Source organism: Zeus faber (assembly GCF_960531495.2).
Source record: "Zeus faber genome assembly, chromosome: 1".
NCBI lineage: Eukaryota > Metazoa > Chordata > Actinopteri > Zeiformes > Zeidae > Zeus > Zeus faber.
The window spans coordinates 37,575,212-37,591,105 of record NC_137193.1 but is presented as its reverse complement, the minus strand read 5'-3'; the positions used below and the strand labels follow the sequence as shown (position 1 = coordinate 37,591,105).

The 15,894-nt window shown below is 45.9% G+C and overlaps 1 protein-coding gene across 1 annotated transcript; it reads left to right on the top strand.

Moving 5' to 3' along the window:
• Positions 1–12,568: 12,568 nt before the first annotated feature.
• Positions 12,569–15,886, top strand: chst14 (carbohydrate (N-acetylgalactosamine 4-0) sulfotransferase 14). Its single transcript, XM_079998839.1, has 2 exons — positions 12,569–12,933; positions 13,629–15,886. The coding sequence occupies exons 1-2, from the start codon at positions 12,688–12,690 to the stop codon at positions 14,451–14,453; spliced, it is 1,071 nt and encodes a 356-aa protein (XP_079854965.1). The 5' UTR covers positions 12,569–12,687; the 3' UTR covers positions 14,454–15,886.
• The last annotated feature ends 8 nt before the right edge of the window (positions 15,887–15,894 follow it).

Sequence of the window (15,894 nt, the reverse complement as noted above, 5' to 3'; positions counted from 1 at the left end):
ACTGCAGAACCAGTCAGGTTGCAAGGTTTCATGTTGATTTCAAGGGAGCAAGACCCTAAATACAAACAAAAATGCCTGCCTGATCTAAATGCGCAAATTTTAAAATGACGTCAAAAACAAATCCAATGGAACTGAGAAGCAGTCCATCTGTGATAGGACAATGACCAAACAGTGTGTAGTGACACCCCCCCTAAGTTAGAACCCTGCTTGTTTTTTACATCGATATTTTATCCCAGAATCCTGTCGCGTAGTTTAGAAGCTAAACCTTCCCATGGGGGGAAATGTGCTCTGTGCTCAGCAAAATGAATATAAGATTAATAGTGCTTCCCTCTGGACGCAGATCTTTGCTTTCGTTTGGAATTGATTTTAGTCTTGGACTTGGATCGTTGCAGCTGAGCTGCGACGGCACCTTTTACAAGAAATAAAGCTAGTCCAGACGTTACGGTAATGGGAGAGTTTCATAATGACTGGGAGAAAGTTGTAATTCTTCCAACCCGTTTGTGTTTGTGTGCCAGCGTCAGGTTGTTCAGGATGATGCTGTGCACTACTCTGTTATACAGCGTATTCATTTCACAGCTAGAAGTAGAAACTAGTGTGGGATTTAAGTCTAAATGCATCATGGGAAACAAAACAGTGAACTGCTTTCCATCCTTCTAGCCCAGTCTCTGAAGTGTGAAAAGTAACTTTTACGCAAGTACTGTACTTATTTTAGTGAAATGTTGAAAAGTTTAGGTATTTGACGTTGTTTAAAAATAAAACTTTGCTAATTCCTTACTTTCATACTTGTTAACTGTGTAGATAAATACATTACTCCATTACATTTAAAAGCTCATAACTTTAAATTTGTTTACATTTAATACTTTATTACACTTAAAATAAATACTTTACTTTGTAATACTTTAACAAATTAAATACTTTAACTAGAGTAGAATGTTAAATGGATGGTTTGTATATATGCTATACACTACAACAACAAAAAATGCATCAATAATGAATTTGCATCCAAAGGACAATCTCATATCTACTCATTTATCAGAAATAAGATCCTGTGCGGTGGTTTCACTGAAAGAGTGACTTGTTTGTGTTATTGATCGTGTCACTGTCACATGTGAGCTGAGATGTGATTTAAAAAAGCCGGTCGATTCCTAACCTGATCAATCATCCCATCAATATACTCCTCCCGCCCTGCCTCTCTGAACTGGAAGCTTTAGGACGGCCATGCTTGTTTTTACATTTCATTCGCAGAGAGAGGAATAGATGAAATATTATTCCTGTGGGATGTTGTGAACGGATCATTCCCAGTTCTGTCAGAGTGAAGTGATATTTTCATGGCGCTGACGTCCTGCCCCCCCTACGGGGCTCGGCTGGACCGCTCCCAGAGAGCTCCCATAATGCACTGCTCCCGGCACGCTCATGCATGAAACGTGAAAGGAAACCTTTTCAGCAGCGCTGGAACCTCCGGGCGCACAGATTCATCCAGGCAGGCAATTCATACAAGTCTCAGCACGGACTGTTTGTCCGCTTTCCTATCTGTCTGCTAAAGTCTGCTGCTGTTCTGCACAAATGTGTTTTACCAAACACACACAAGGTAGTGGTTTAATTAAACAGCAAGAAACACACACACAGAAAACCTCTCGGTCAGAAATCTCTCTTCATTTTTGTCAAAAATGGATTATTCCTTTGTTCTACTTAATATTACAAGGCCTTGGACCCAAACTGCGGTGGGCGATGGAAGCATTTGACTTGATGTGTTATTAATGTTTTGTCCACATTGTGTATCTCTCATCTCCAATGGATTACAGCCGCAGGTTCTCGGGGTGAACTTTAGACAAAATGCCATGTTGTTATAAATTCCACCTGCTGGAAACACTGGTCCAAATCCAATCTGAGGTTTATGGTAATCATTTCTGATAAAAAAAAAACCTGCGGATATAAACTAGAAATTAATATTTATTGGTATTACATACACCAACCAGGCTACAAGCCCCGATTTACAGTAGGTGTTTTTGGTTCATTTTCAAAATAGATTAAAAATATTCCATTCTATAGTTTATTTCAGTCTTGAATTTTTGTTGCCGTCTTTACATTTAATATGTTGTTCAGCCCTCCTATGCCCTGGACCAAATCCATCATAAAAACAGGTTGAAAAGGAGGCGGTGAAGTTCAGAAACACCACACACAGGTCAACACACAAGCATCGACTTCCGCAGCTACACACCAGCAGCACAGCGTGCACGTCTTAAAGAGACAGAGGAACGACGGAACTCTCTGGAAAACCGTCAATTTGAATGTTTTTTTTAGCGCTGTCTCTTTAAGATTCCAGAGTCTAAAAGCACTCTTCTTTTCCTCCTATTTACCTGCGACTTTGGATACGGTTACCTCGACATGTGTGTCATGCTTAGTTTCCCTGGCGTCCGTTGCCATGGTCACCGCCCTCCTCAGCTGGTGAGAAAAGGAGGAGGAGGTGGTGAAGGGAGGGAGGGATGTTATCTGCTTCATCGCAAAGGAAAAGGGGAAGAGCCTCTGGGTAGGCGAGGGAGGGAGGAGAGGAGAGGGAGGGAGCTGGGGCCAACCCTGCCTGAGGGGTGGAGGTGGAAAACCCAGGTTCAGAAAGTTCAATTCCACTCCTGGATTTCAAGTGAATCGTCTCATCGGCACCAACGCAGACCCAACCGATGGTCAGCGCACAGCTGGAGGGAAAACATGGAAACAGGCCTTTCGGATTGTGCGAGGGATCAGTGATTCCACTTCGTCCCTTAAACACGTAGTTGTTTTCCTTAAAGTTTTGCTCTCTAAGACGCCGGGTCTCTCCTAATGTCCCTCGGGCCCCGGCGAGGACCCGGGTAGAGCATGATGAGGCCTCTGAGGCCGCTCTGTTTTAGTTCGTTAGCTGACATTCGATGGTCTCTCTGGTTAAAACGCATGTTTAAGCGACAACATACACGACCTACATGTCAACAGATGGAACCATATCTGGTCCTCAGCCTCGTAGAGCCTAATAAAACCTTCATGCGAACGACTGGGAACATCCCAGAATCCCTGCCATGCTCTCTTGTGTCAAACACGCAGATTCTCAGCGGGTTCTTATTCTGCCTGATCTCAATTTGTCCATGAATAAACAAAATGAACAGTCATCGCCACGTGAAGGCCTGCCGGAGTAATACCCCATGGACTGTGGCCCACGCTGCAGTATTCCTCTGAATGTTAAGCATCTTATTTTATTGTTCCGATAAAGCTTCTTCAAATGAAGCTGCAGCAAATATGCAGCAATATTCCTCAGACTTGAACGCATCTTAGAAACGCAGCTCACTACAAACTGCAACCTCTGAAACCTCCTGCACCCCAAACACACCAAAGGTTTTCTGGGCAAATGTTTCGGGGGAAGCATTGTTTGACAAAAAACACTAGCACAAAGGGAGAGAGACAGAGGTGAGAGAGAGAGAGAGAGAGAGAGAAAGAGAGGGGGAGAGAGAGAGAAATACAGTACTGATGAGAGAGAGAGGTGTTTATCGGCGATAACACACTGAGACTGAACCTGTGGTTTCTCCGTGGGTTCCTTCCTTCTGTCAGACAGAAATGTCTTTGTCCTCCGCCCATTCAATGTATGTGTGTGTGTGTGTGTGTGTGTGTGCCTGGACACAGTGAGGTACTGTTGATCATCATTATGACGGTACACTGTGGACTACTTGATTTTTGGCCTTCAACACATCGTCCGCATGCAAGAGCAGCGACGATCTTGTGACTGTGCGTGTTCATATTGAGAAGATGTAAAAAGGAGGTGATGAACTTTGTTAGGAAAGCTGGAATATGGTAAAAAAAAATATATATATATATTTTTTGTATTGTATCTACTTTCGTAATCCCTCTGGGGGAAACTAGCTCTCCCCATCCTAGTGTCTTAGTACCTAGGAGCAGTGTGCTGTCGCGTAGTGGCGCCCGGCCACCAACTTAAGATCTTGACCTTGCTCGGGGGCATCGTCAGGAGTGTCTGACCCCGGCATGCATTTCTTTAAAGGGGGCGGGGGGCACCTGGAGGAAACCCACATGAACACTGGGAGAACATGCTAGACTCCACACAGAAAGGCCCCAGTCGGGTTAAAACCCAGAACCTTCTGCTGTGAGGCAGCGGTGTTAACCACTGAGATTTAGACAGCTTCACTTAAAGCAGCAACACTGCAATGTATTCACTGTATGAAGCTTATTGCAGTGAATCATGATACGTACGCCAGGTTCAAGCCAATACACTGCCTTGGTGCGTCGTGCATGTATCTATGTATTTATACAGGCCAAGTCTATTTATGTGTGTTTACTATTTGTATTCATATCTACATATCGGTTGCTGTCTCTGAGTGTCTGTCAGTGTCTGCAGCAGGACAGATCTGCAGATGGGATGTCAGTAGCATGGTTGGGGTGGGGGTGGGGGTGTTCTGATGGATGGTAAAGCACGACACCTCCACGGCAGCCCAGCATGGTGGCCGCATGCTCCCAAAAGGCCACGGGGGGGAGGGGGTCAGCGAAGGGGTCAGTCGAGGGGTGGGGTCAGCGAAGCAAAAGCCCTTTGCAGCGCTAACACGGTGCTGACGGAGCAAACGGACGCACTCGGGTTCGATAGGTTGTTTTTTTTGTTGTTGTTTTTTTACCTATTTGAGTTGCACACCAGCGCAGAAAGACCCGAGGAAACATCGATCTGCGCGTTCGCATTAGACTCGGTTGAGACAGGACGATCCTTCGGGGTGAAGGCGGCGGTGAAATACAAGCAGCACAAAGAGAAGACAGCAGGTTTGGGTTAGGTCGGATGTGAAGCATCGGGTATTAGGGGGACGTGAAGGTCAGGGAGTGAGACAAGGTGGGAATGAGGAAGATGAGATCAGTCATCTCCTGGAGGGTGGATTCAAGAAAAAAGGGAAATTCACGGACCAGTGCTGGAGGACACCATGCAAGGGCTTATTGTACTCATCGGGAGTAGTTAGGGGTTCGGTGTTTTGCTTGAGGACACTTCTTCTCCGGCTACCAGGAGGAGCTGGAGAAGGAACCAGCGACACTCTGAGCACCAGACAACCTGCTCCACCTCCTGAAGCTCAGTGAGGATGATGACGGGGAGACGAGCACGCATCCATACATCTACAAGACCAATGGACTTTTGTCGGACGTGATGACTCTTCCATGTTTCGGATGATGTTTCTGACAGTGGAAATGGGTTCATTCAAAGGTTGAGAGTCTTTTGTTTCCTTCTCCTTGTTGAATGCACTTTAAAGGGAAGGTCTCATGTTTGACTTCATGCGTTTTAGAGGTCAGGTCAGCGTCCATTCACTGAGATATTCATTATAACCTGCATTTTGACCTGAGGGGCCAAAATCATTCCACCGTACATCTGTAGAGAAAGGCATCATCAAGAGGGTAACGCATGTGGCAGCTCTGCGTGCGTCTGTGTGTGTGTGTGTGTGTTTGAGTGTGTGTGTGTCTGTGTGTGTGTGCGTGTGCGTGTGCGTGTGTGCGTGCGTGCGTGTGTGTGTGTGTGTGTGTGTGTAAGAGTGCGATAAGCACATGACCAGGTCTACTGTTACCATACAACTGACTGGTTGAGTAAGAACGCCACAATGGCAGCAAGTCAGCAATGTCTTCTCCTCACTGTCCCACAGGACACGACTCTTCTATCAGTTGTTGGTTTTTGAAAAATACTGTTTTTCCAAAAAGAAGTAAATGAAGACAAACGACTCCTGAAAAGCATTTCAGACGGTTTGAAAAAGATAAATCCTGAGAACAACACATACATTTATTTTCCTAAATCAACGTCTCACGACCTACAAATCAAACGCAAATTGCCCTCATCGGATACGAGTAGTGACCCGAGCCAAAATATGCAGAGAAAAGAAAACAAACAAAGAAAATAGATACAATAGAGGCTTTACTCGAAAAGAAACAAACCAACAAACACAATAACAGAGACAGCTCGAGGTTGTTGTTTTTTTTGGTCACGTTTCTACATGTGGAACGGTGTCTTACCTTGGAGCGATCAGCTGAGTGAGTTTCTTCCGTTTCTGTTCCACCTGCCTGCTGTCACTGGAAGTAGGACATTACCTGGAGTCAGGTGTCAGAGAGAGAGGGAGAGAGGGAGAGAGGGAGAGAGAGAGGGAGAGAGAGAGAGAACTGAGTTCAATATCTTTTGGCCATAATGCTGATTAAGCTTAAGTATTGATAAATGCTAAAGCATCCAAATTAAATCACTTATCAATTATGATATTAACAATCGTCAGTACGGATGATAATGATTATGAGCAACAAAGATTTAAGAGAAGGAAAATGAAATGCATGAATAAAAAACATGCAAATAAAGTGCTAACCTAAAAGGATTTGGGTATTTCTTAAATCTTCCATTTCTTTGAGACAAACTGGTGGATCTCAATGAGGTCGGCTGAGAAGGACAGACAGCGACAGAGGCCGAGATAAACAGAGAGACAGACAGACGGACAGACTGAGAGCAGACAGACAGGCAGCAGAGAGGTGTTTTATGTCGGATGCCGCTGAGGAAACACAAAGTGTGACTTTGTGTTGTCGTCCAGGGGGAACAGAGCGGCATTCAGCGCCGGGCTCGCCGCGTCGCACAAAAGCCGCCGTTGTGGCCGAACTGAGAACGTGTGTTGTTCTAATGTGGGATTCCAAGGCTTTGTAACGCGCTGCGCCACAGCTGCCTGGAGATAAAACCTCCGTCAAACTCCATTTCCCATAGATGCGTCTGAAAGAGTGACTCGTCGAGGGACAAAACTCATTTGTTTTGCTTCTAAATCAACTTTTACAAACAAAGTGAACGCCGCTCGTCAGACGCGAGTGACGGCTTTGCCTCGCGATGAGTTCAAGTCTCCGCCTGGAATAATCACATCAACGCATCCACCAGGACAGTGTTTTTGACACCTTATACACTTTTGGGAGGCCGCGAATCGGGGTTCTTTTTCGTCCGAAATGCCTCCGTATGAAAAAACTAGACAACATCCAATTTCACGGCTCCGTGAAGCTCCGCGAGCCGCGCCCCGCAGCCTCTCGGGGAGCTGTTAATGACGAGCGTCTCGCATCCCGAACGCCGCTGATTTTACAGGAGCCGGGCCCTTCAAACGCTCGCTGACGCCGCGTATAAATGGAAAGCCTGGCTAAGCAAACACCGAGCGCCGGCGTGCGCTCGCACGGACCCACGTGCCCACGCGTGTGAGCGCCGTCTGAAGCGTCGGGGCGGCGGGGCCGAGCTCGGCGGCGCTCAGCCGCTCCGGCTTTCCGTGGACGACAACACAAACAATGATTAAAAGCCAATGCGTGATCAGGTTTTGGTGGTCAAATATAAGAGATAACGTGCGGCCAGAAGGTCATTACCCGCAACGTAACCCCCTTCAGAGTGATGGAGGGTGACATTGACCGGCTTATTTCGTGCAACTTATTAAATAAATGAATACATTGACATGGAAAACAGACTTTATGATTTAATAACTAGTATGGCTAGTTTAAGAGCTTCCACTAAGAACAATAGTCCACAACAAAGTAGCCAAACTGCACTGCAGCGACATAGCCAACTATTTGACCTACATATTACAAACCCATTACTATTATTTATGGTAAATTGGACATTAATATTAATTGTGAAACGTGACGCTGAATGGGATTTTTATGTCGACGTCCACATTCATCGCTTCAAGTCGTCCATTGTAGCTTCTATGTAGCGTCCCCAGATGGCGCCACCAGCTAGTGTTAGCATTAGCATAGGGGCGGGGTGATACAAGGGACTTGAAACCAGAAGAAGTGGCTGCTCATAGCAATGCTCATTATTGACAGATCAGCGGTCATCATTCAGAAATAACTGACTGCTGATTGCCGCTTTCAACCAATCAGGATCAGGTATTCCACAGAACTGCGTGATAATAATATCTGACACAACATAACACGACACAGTGAGTGTATGGATTTACCGATTCTGACCAAAATGCATTGCCGCGTATACCGTGTGTGTGTGTGTGTGTGTGTGCGCGTGCGTGTGTGTGTGTGTGTGTGTGTGTGGGTCTGTGCCCAAGTACAGATACTGTAAGTACAGTAACAAAGTCGTTCCTGAAGGAGATTTAACCTGAACTGAGCCTGACGCGTTTCCTGGCTATTTTAAATCCTGCATGACGCTGTGTTGCAGTGTGGAGGAGTGGAGTGTGTTGCAGTAATTACTCGGCTGCTCTGCGTTAGCTAAGGCTGGATCGGATCCCCAGAGCCGCTCATCACTCTCCTGGTTTAATATGTACACGACCGCAAAATATAATCAGCTATCGGGGGGGGGGGGGGGGTTATTATTCAAATAGTCATCAGCAATTTCACACAATATCAATGCACCAGATCTGCCTAATTGTGCAACGTCTGACATGAGAGACTGCAGCGAGGTTCATCCGACTGAACGGGAGGTGTTGTGCAGCTAATTCCACCAAAACTCTAGTTTTCAAATCAAGCTCCAATATTTCAGACCTCATATTGTGGAAAGAAGTAGCACTTTGCTTTGTGATGATTATTAATTGAAGGCAACTAAATTGTGTATGATGATGTCATCGTGTTGCTGCAATATGATATCAGTGAAACATGATGAGTGATAACAGTGAATTATCGCAGAGCTGTAATATGACACAGCGGTGGAAAGCCACGTAGTACAACTACTTGTTACTGTACTCCAGTACAACTACTTGTTTCTGTACTTAAGCACAACTACTTGTTAATGTACTTCAGTACAACTACTTTGCTACTGTACTTAAGTACAACTTCCAAGTACCTCTACCTACTTTAGTGGATTGAGTTTCTGAGACTTTCAACTTTTACTCCACAACTTTTCAAAGCACACGTCTTGGATGTCAAATATACTTTCGACTTAACAACATTTCAAACACAGTCGCGTTACTTACTTTTTTAGGCTTTATATAAATCAGGATTTATATTTATATGTCCTTGTGAATGGCTATGACACCTTCTGTTCTATTTGATTGTAAATTAAAATCGGGATCTGCACGAGCAGCAGCTGCAGAAACAAGGTTCAGTACTTTCCGTTACATCAGGACACTGGTCACGACACGTACTTTTTAGTTTTTTATACTTCAAGCACTTTCAAGATAAAGTCCTTATATCCTTTTACTTGAGTAGAAACACGAACGTGGTACTTTTACGAGAGTCATTTTGAGTTCCTCCTCCGCTGCTGACGTTGGTCAGGGTGCACTGTGATTTCGTTTGAGGCCCCATCACAGGTTTGAACTGTTTCCTCCTTCGTCGTAAATATTCAAAAGAGAAGTGAAGCCTCTGTCTTGTGATCAATGTTTTTCCACCTTTCCCCCGTCAACGTCACGTGACCTTACTTCAACGCAAACCCAGGGATGCTGCTGGTGAATTATTCAGCCAGCCTCCACCACCCAGCACCACCCTGCAACACCAGCATCTCTTCCAGCATGTGAATTCAATTTTGGGCAACACGCCAGCCCCCCCCCCCCCCCCCCCCCGCCCCCCAGCAGCAGCTCTGGACGTGGAAGGACGAAGGACACGGACGGCGGCCGGGCCGGCGCCGTGCGTGGAAACAGGAGCGACCCGAACCGCGACGAGTCTTCTGTGGCGACGAGTCCCTCTCGTCGCGGTTTGCGTCGGAGGCACGAGGCCCGACGCGGTAAAGGGATGGGGCCACGCAGGGCTGGCTCGGCTCGGTCCGCTGCGAAAGGCTCAATGTGGAGCCAGTGCAGATCGATCGAACACGGATTAATACGCGTCACAGCTCATTCCGCATGAGATCATACCGTGGATTCCGGCAATTCGCTGGATGTTGATGCGTTGGAAGAGGCGCACGGAGAACAAAGACCCTGGCCTCGGGTTTTTCGTGCACTATCCCCCCCCCCCCCCCCCTAAAAAAAGACCTGGTCCGGCTTGTGTTAAAATCATCAACGGTGACTTACCGATAATCAATCACCGTAAATCCCCCTTCGGCTCCGGTGACACCGGCGCTCGGTTTGCGCATTTACCTTCGGATCAAACGCGCCGGTCACAGCCTTGCACGGCACACACACATCTGTAAGGGATGGAGGGATGGGTGGATGGAAGGAAGGAAGGGTAGAGGGATGGATCTTGGATGGAGGGATCGAGGGGTGGCTCGGTGGATGGATGGAAGGAAGGAGGGCGGGAAGGATGGATGGATGGATGGCTGGAGCTCAGCGGGACGGGAAGGTAGGAGCCGCGGGGACAAGGTCACCTGCCGCCTCGAGGAGTAATCCGTTGTAGCGTCGGTGAGAACCACCCGAAAGGAGGAGGGTCGGTCCGCTACCTCTCCGCTGCTCCCCCGCTCCTCTCCGCTCCTCTCCGCTCCTCCTTTTGTGCTGCTGATGCTGTGGGTGCTCGCCAAGGATACACGCACTGGCACACACACACACACACACACACACACACACACACACACGCACACACACACACTCACACACACATCAAAACGGCGACGGAGCAATGGGATCCAATCCCGCACAGCTGCATGCAAGAGAGGGGAGGAGAGAGGGAAGGAAGGGAGGGAAGGAGATAGGAGAGGATGGGACGCAGAAAGACAGAGGACAGGGGGGGGTGGGGGGGGCAGAGAGAAAGGGGGTGAGGAGAGAAAGAGAAGAAAGGCAAGGACAGATGAGGAGATGAGATGGGGTGAGGAGAGGATGGACCGGATGGGGGAAGAGGGGAGGATGGAGGGAAAGAGAGGAGATGATGGGAGGAGAGGAGAAGACAGGAGAGAAGAGAGGGGGGCAGACAGGGGAGGAGAGGAGAGGGGGAGGAGAGGACAGGGAAGAGGAGGTGGAGAGGATGGAGAAGAGGAGGAGAGGGTGAGGCTGGAAGGAGCGTCCTCCTCACGATGCAACCTGGGTATGAATTCAAATGCAGCCCCACGGAGTGTGGGTCCCAACGTGGGGTCTGGGGACCCCCCAGGGGTCCTTCTAGGGGGTCCCAGCCAAATTGTCAACAGTTCAACTTCACTGTTATTTCATTTCCCATTACGTCAGAACCGTGAGAGAATGTAATGTTCGTCATTTTTGTTTGGATCCTAATTTCACGGTAATCTGCCGAACACCAGGTCATGATAGGTTCCAAAGTTCCTCATCCCAGGTGGGGATGCAGGTGTTAGTACAGGAAAGAACAGTGCAAGTCAAGAACGGAATAAGAAGTAAGATGGAGATATAAAAAAAACCACCCAAATATAAGATTAAGAAAACAAAACACATCCACGGTCAACGTGGAGCAGCAAATATAAAGTAGCAGTGGTTTAAAGGTTAAATATATGGAAGTTAGTGAAGTTAGTGTAAATATAGGTTAATTACAAAAATGGAGGTTAATAAAGGGAGATAAAGTTTAATGTATTCATAGAAAGCGTAGACGCTATAAATAGAAAATGAAATTATTAAACCCAACATGAGCTATTCATCACGTTAAAAGAGCAATACTGATACTGATACTTATGTTTATTTTCCTTATCTTTAGGTTCATCTTTCTGGTTCACTGTTAGAGTTATCATTATTATTATTATTATTATTATTATTGTTATAGTTATTATTATTATTGTTATTATTATTATTATTGTTATAGTTATCATTATTATTATTATTGTTATAGTTATCATTATTATTATTATTATTATTATTGTTATTGTTATTATTATTATTGTTATTATTATTATTAATGGTATTATTATTATTATTATTATTATCATTATTATTATTAGGTTGTGTTTTATTCAATACTAGTTATTATACTGTATATGAACAGATCTTTTCTGTTTATTTTTTGGGACATTTTCATGTATTCTATTTATTTATTTCAATAGTTTTTCCTGTACATTTGCATGGTTGTATTTCTTGTTTATCATTAGGGTTTAGTGCATATTGCCATATTTGATTGTGTACAGTTAACTGTAAAGTTTTATTGTATATTTTCCACCGTTTTTCATATATTTCCATTTTCTTTGTTATTTGTTATTATATCGCTTTATTATGTTTGCTCATTTGAGGTGAGCTGCTATGACAGGGTTATTTCATCCATCCATCCATCTATCCATCCATCATTTAACCATCTATCTATCTATCTATCTATCTATCTATCTATCTAGCTACCGATCGATCTGTCTGTCTGTCTGTCTGTCTATCTATCTATCTATCAATCAATGTATCTGTCTGTCTGTCTGTCTATCTATCTATCTATCTATCAATGTATCTGTCTGTCTGTCTGTCTGTCTATCTGTCTGTCTATCTATCTATCTATCTATCAATGTATCTGTCTGTCTGTCTGTCTGTCTGTCTATCTACCTATCTATCTATCTATCTATCATATATCCATCCAACCATTGATCCATCCATCCATCTATCTCATAAAACTTGGGGATTAGGGTCGTTTATACAAATTCTGGAGAAAAACAATTCCATTCAGATGATAATAATAATAATAATAATAATAATAATAATAATAATAATAATGTAATGTGATATTATTGTATCAGGGGCCCCGTAAAAATCCGCCTACAAATCCCACAGTCCTCCGCGGCATCGTCTCCACTCGGGGAAGGAGTTTGGGCTCCAGACTTTTCGCCCCTGGAACGACAATGGCTTCTTGGTAGACAAAGTTCCGCAATTCGCTCAGAAACACCACAACCACCGCACGACTCGACACCGCGGCGTGATGCCTCCGAGCAGAGCCGCCGGGGCGCGGAGCGGCTCGGCCGGGGCTCCGGGCTCGACAGGGCGCCGGGGCTCGACAGTGCTGCCGTCGGTGCTGACGTTCCTGGTCATCGTGGCGTCCGGGGGCCTGCTGCTGCTGATCGAAAGAGGCATGCTCAACGGCCTGGAGACGCCTCCGCCCCGGAGGGCCGACCGAGGCCCGGAGCCCGCCAGGAGGGACCAGGCAGCCGTGGACACGGAGTCTCAGGTATGGAGGGGGGGACACGGACTGGAAGAGGTTTTATTCGTGTGGGAGAGGTGCTCAGAGCCCCCCCCCCCCCCGAAGTGAACGTATCCGGACCCGGGATCAGTCCAGGGAGCGTCCTCCACCTCCCTCCCTCCCCGAGGGGGAAGTGTTGGTTGTACGGGAAACGCACGGCGCAGACTATGACGTTTGTGATCCTTTCGACAGCGGTTCCCACACTCTCTGTTCACGGCGAGGGCGCCGTGGCAGAGGAACCCCACCCGAGAGTCAAAGAGCTTTACTGACTAAATGTGCACGTCTGACAACCACCACATCCCCGTCGTTGCTGAGGTTGAGTAGAAAATGAAAATGCGTTATGGACCCCTTGCAATTCCCTCAATGGCCCCCAGGGGGCACCGAAGGAAATGAGATCAGTGTTGGATTTATTTTTTTTTTCTCTCCATGAGAGGAAATCTGAGATAAAAAAAAGGAGAAAATCAAACTTCTTCTCTTTAATCTCCTCCATGTTTTGCATGGCTCTGGAAATGAGATTTCTTTTTCGTAACAAGGGTATTCTTTGATACAGATTTCTTTCTGTCTGGTATCGGATATATGTACAGTATATCTGATGGCTATCGTTGCCTCCCTAATTATAGTTTCCGCCAAATGATGTTGCCTGTGATCAAGTCTCCTCCACCTGTCGCATTCTATGTCCTCAGATCCTCCAGGAGATCCGTAACCGCACCATCCGCACGGTGTGTGGCCAGAAGAACATGCCGCACAGCGTGTGGTCCTTGAGCCCCCAGCAGAGGAAGACCCTGCTGCAGCACCTTCTGGTCAACGACCAGCACCGCTTCCTCTACTGCTATGTCCCCAAGGTGGCCTGCTCCAACTGGAAGAGGGTCCTCAAGGTGCTGACAGGGGCGCTGGAGAGTGTGGACGTCAACGTCAAGATGGACCACCGCAGCGACCTGGTCTTCCTGTCATCCATGAAGCCCGAGGAGATCCGCTTCCGCCTCAAGCACTACTTTAAGTTCATGTTCGTGCGCGAGCCCATGGAGCGGCTGCTCTCCGCCTACAGGAACAAGTTTGGGGAGATAGAGGCGTACCAGAAGAAGTACGGCGTGGAGATCGTGCGGCGCTACAGGAAGGGCCGCGCCAAGGAGGCGTCCGCCGGGGACGACGTCACCTTCACCGAGTTTGTGCACTACCTGCTGGACGAGGACGCAGAGCGCATGAACGAGCACTGGATGCCGGTGTACAACCTGTGCCAGCCCTGCGCCATCCCCTACGACTTCATTGGCTCCTACGAGAGCCTGGAGCGCGACGCCGAGTTTGTGCTGCAGCGGGTCGGGGCGCCAGACCACGTGCGCTTCCCCGCCAGGCAGACGTGGTACAAGCCGGTTACCACAGAAACGCTGCATTACTACCTGTGCAGCCTGCCGCAGAAGCTGCTCAGGGAACTGCTCCCAAAATACATCCTGGACTTCTCCCTGTTCACTTACCCACTCCCCAACACCACCGCCAAGTTCTGCAGACATTAAGCAGGGAGCGCTTTAGAGTTTTCTAATTATTTTTTTATACACAATCTCTTGTACAAAGTATTTTTTAAAGCTGAGGGAGCGATTAGTATCGTGACAGCAGTTTGACGTTTTATATCAGTTGTCTCAGCATCATTTCAAAACTCAGGGCCTGACTCCAACTTCTAGAAGTGGTTGCTAAGTTGCCAATCTTACATCAGGTGTTTGTTGCCAAGACTGACAAAATCAGAGCATATAATTATATTCCAATCCATAATAATATTGCTATCCATTTTAATTCTCGTTTCACCATTTTTGACAGTAAGTGTGCCAGTGGTGGAAGTTTTTGAACACATGGATATTGTAACACGCATTTTTATATGAAAGGTTCTTGACAACAGAGCAAACGTAACGCACAAAATGGTTGAAAGTGGATCAAATTTTGTTGCCTGGGGCAACTGGGAAAGATATTGTTGGGCCCTGATTTCTGAGAACTGACAGATTTTCCTGATTTCAAACCACTAAAACTTGAATCGGATGTTAAAAAAAAAAAAAAAAAAATTTGTTACTGGATACTGACTGCAAGTTGCACAGTCACTGTCAAACAGTCTGTTACGTTAGAACCACCAGCAGCAAGACAATGGTACATTTTACTGGTTACATTTTATTTTATCTCTAACTATGGGACAGGCTGCTTTTTGGTTCCATCAGTAGCACATTTTTTTTTGGAGAGATGTGACTGTTCATTAAGGGTTTCTAAATAAGTGGTTATGGTGTAAATTCATTGGTGATAGAAACTATTTGAATGTTATAAGAAAACATGTTTTATTTCCATATTTGAATTATGTTTAAGTGATTAAGGCAGTTCCCACTCTAAATAAGGTGAAATTCCCTGCCCAAAGAAAGAAGTAATATTTTACTTTTTACTCAATATAAATGTGATAAACAACCTCAATTAGCGGTTTGGTGTGAACTCTTAATATACAAATCTAACAAAGTATATAAGAAACTTTTACCATTGTGAGTGAAATATGCCCAAACCAGCCTCTATGGGGAATTATTCTGTATGTTGTCGACAATCAAAATGCTTGAACATTCCATTAAATAGGGAAAACAATTTCATGATTGTTAATTTGCCTGCCCGAAAATCTGACTTTCCAGAAATCTTCCAAACAAACGATGCAAGGGACGACACAGACAATGGAATCATGGCCTCATCTTCCAAACAACTTTAAAATCAGTTTGTACTTTTCAAGCTTTATTCCAGGTGGACAGTAGAGGCGTTTAAGGTCTGTTTGGTTGGCTGCAGCACACACGGTATAATGAGAAAGGTCTGTGTTTAAAAAAAACACGCTCACGTTTCTTCCCCATTCCTTCCCGTCTGCCTGCTTTCGCTACAGAAGCACTGTGTACTTCTATCAAAGTGGAAATGCTGATTAAAAGGGCATGCAAGGCAACCATCCAG

Excerpts from the sequence above, each read along its gene's own strand:
- chst14 (XM_079998839.1), top strand. The coding sequence starts at position 12,688 with ATGCCTCCGAGCAGAGCCGCCGGGGCGCGGAGCGGCTCGGCCGGGGCT. Across the intron at positions 12,934-13,628 it reads CCGTGGACACGGAGTCTCAG|ATCCTCCAGGAGATCCGTAA; the intron begins GTATGGAGGGGG and ends CTATGTCCTCAG.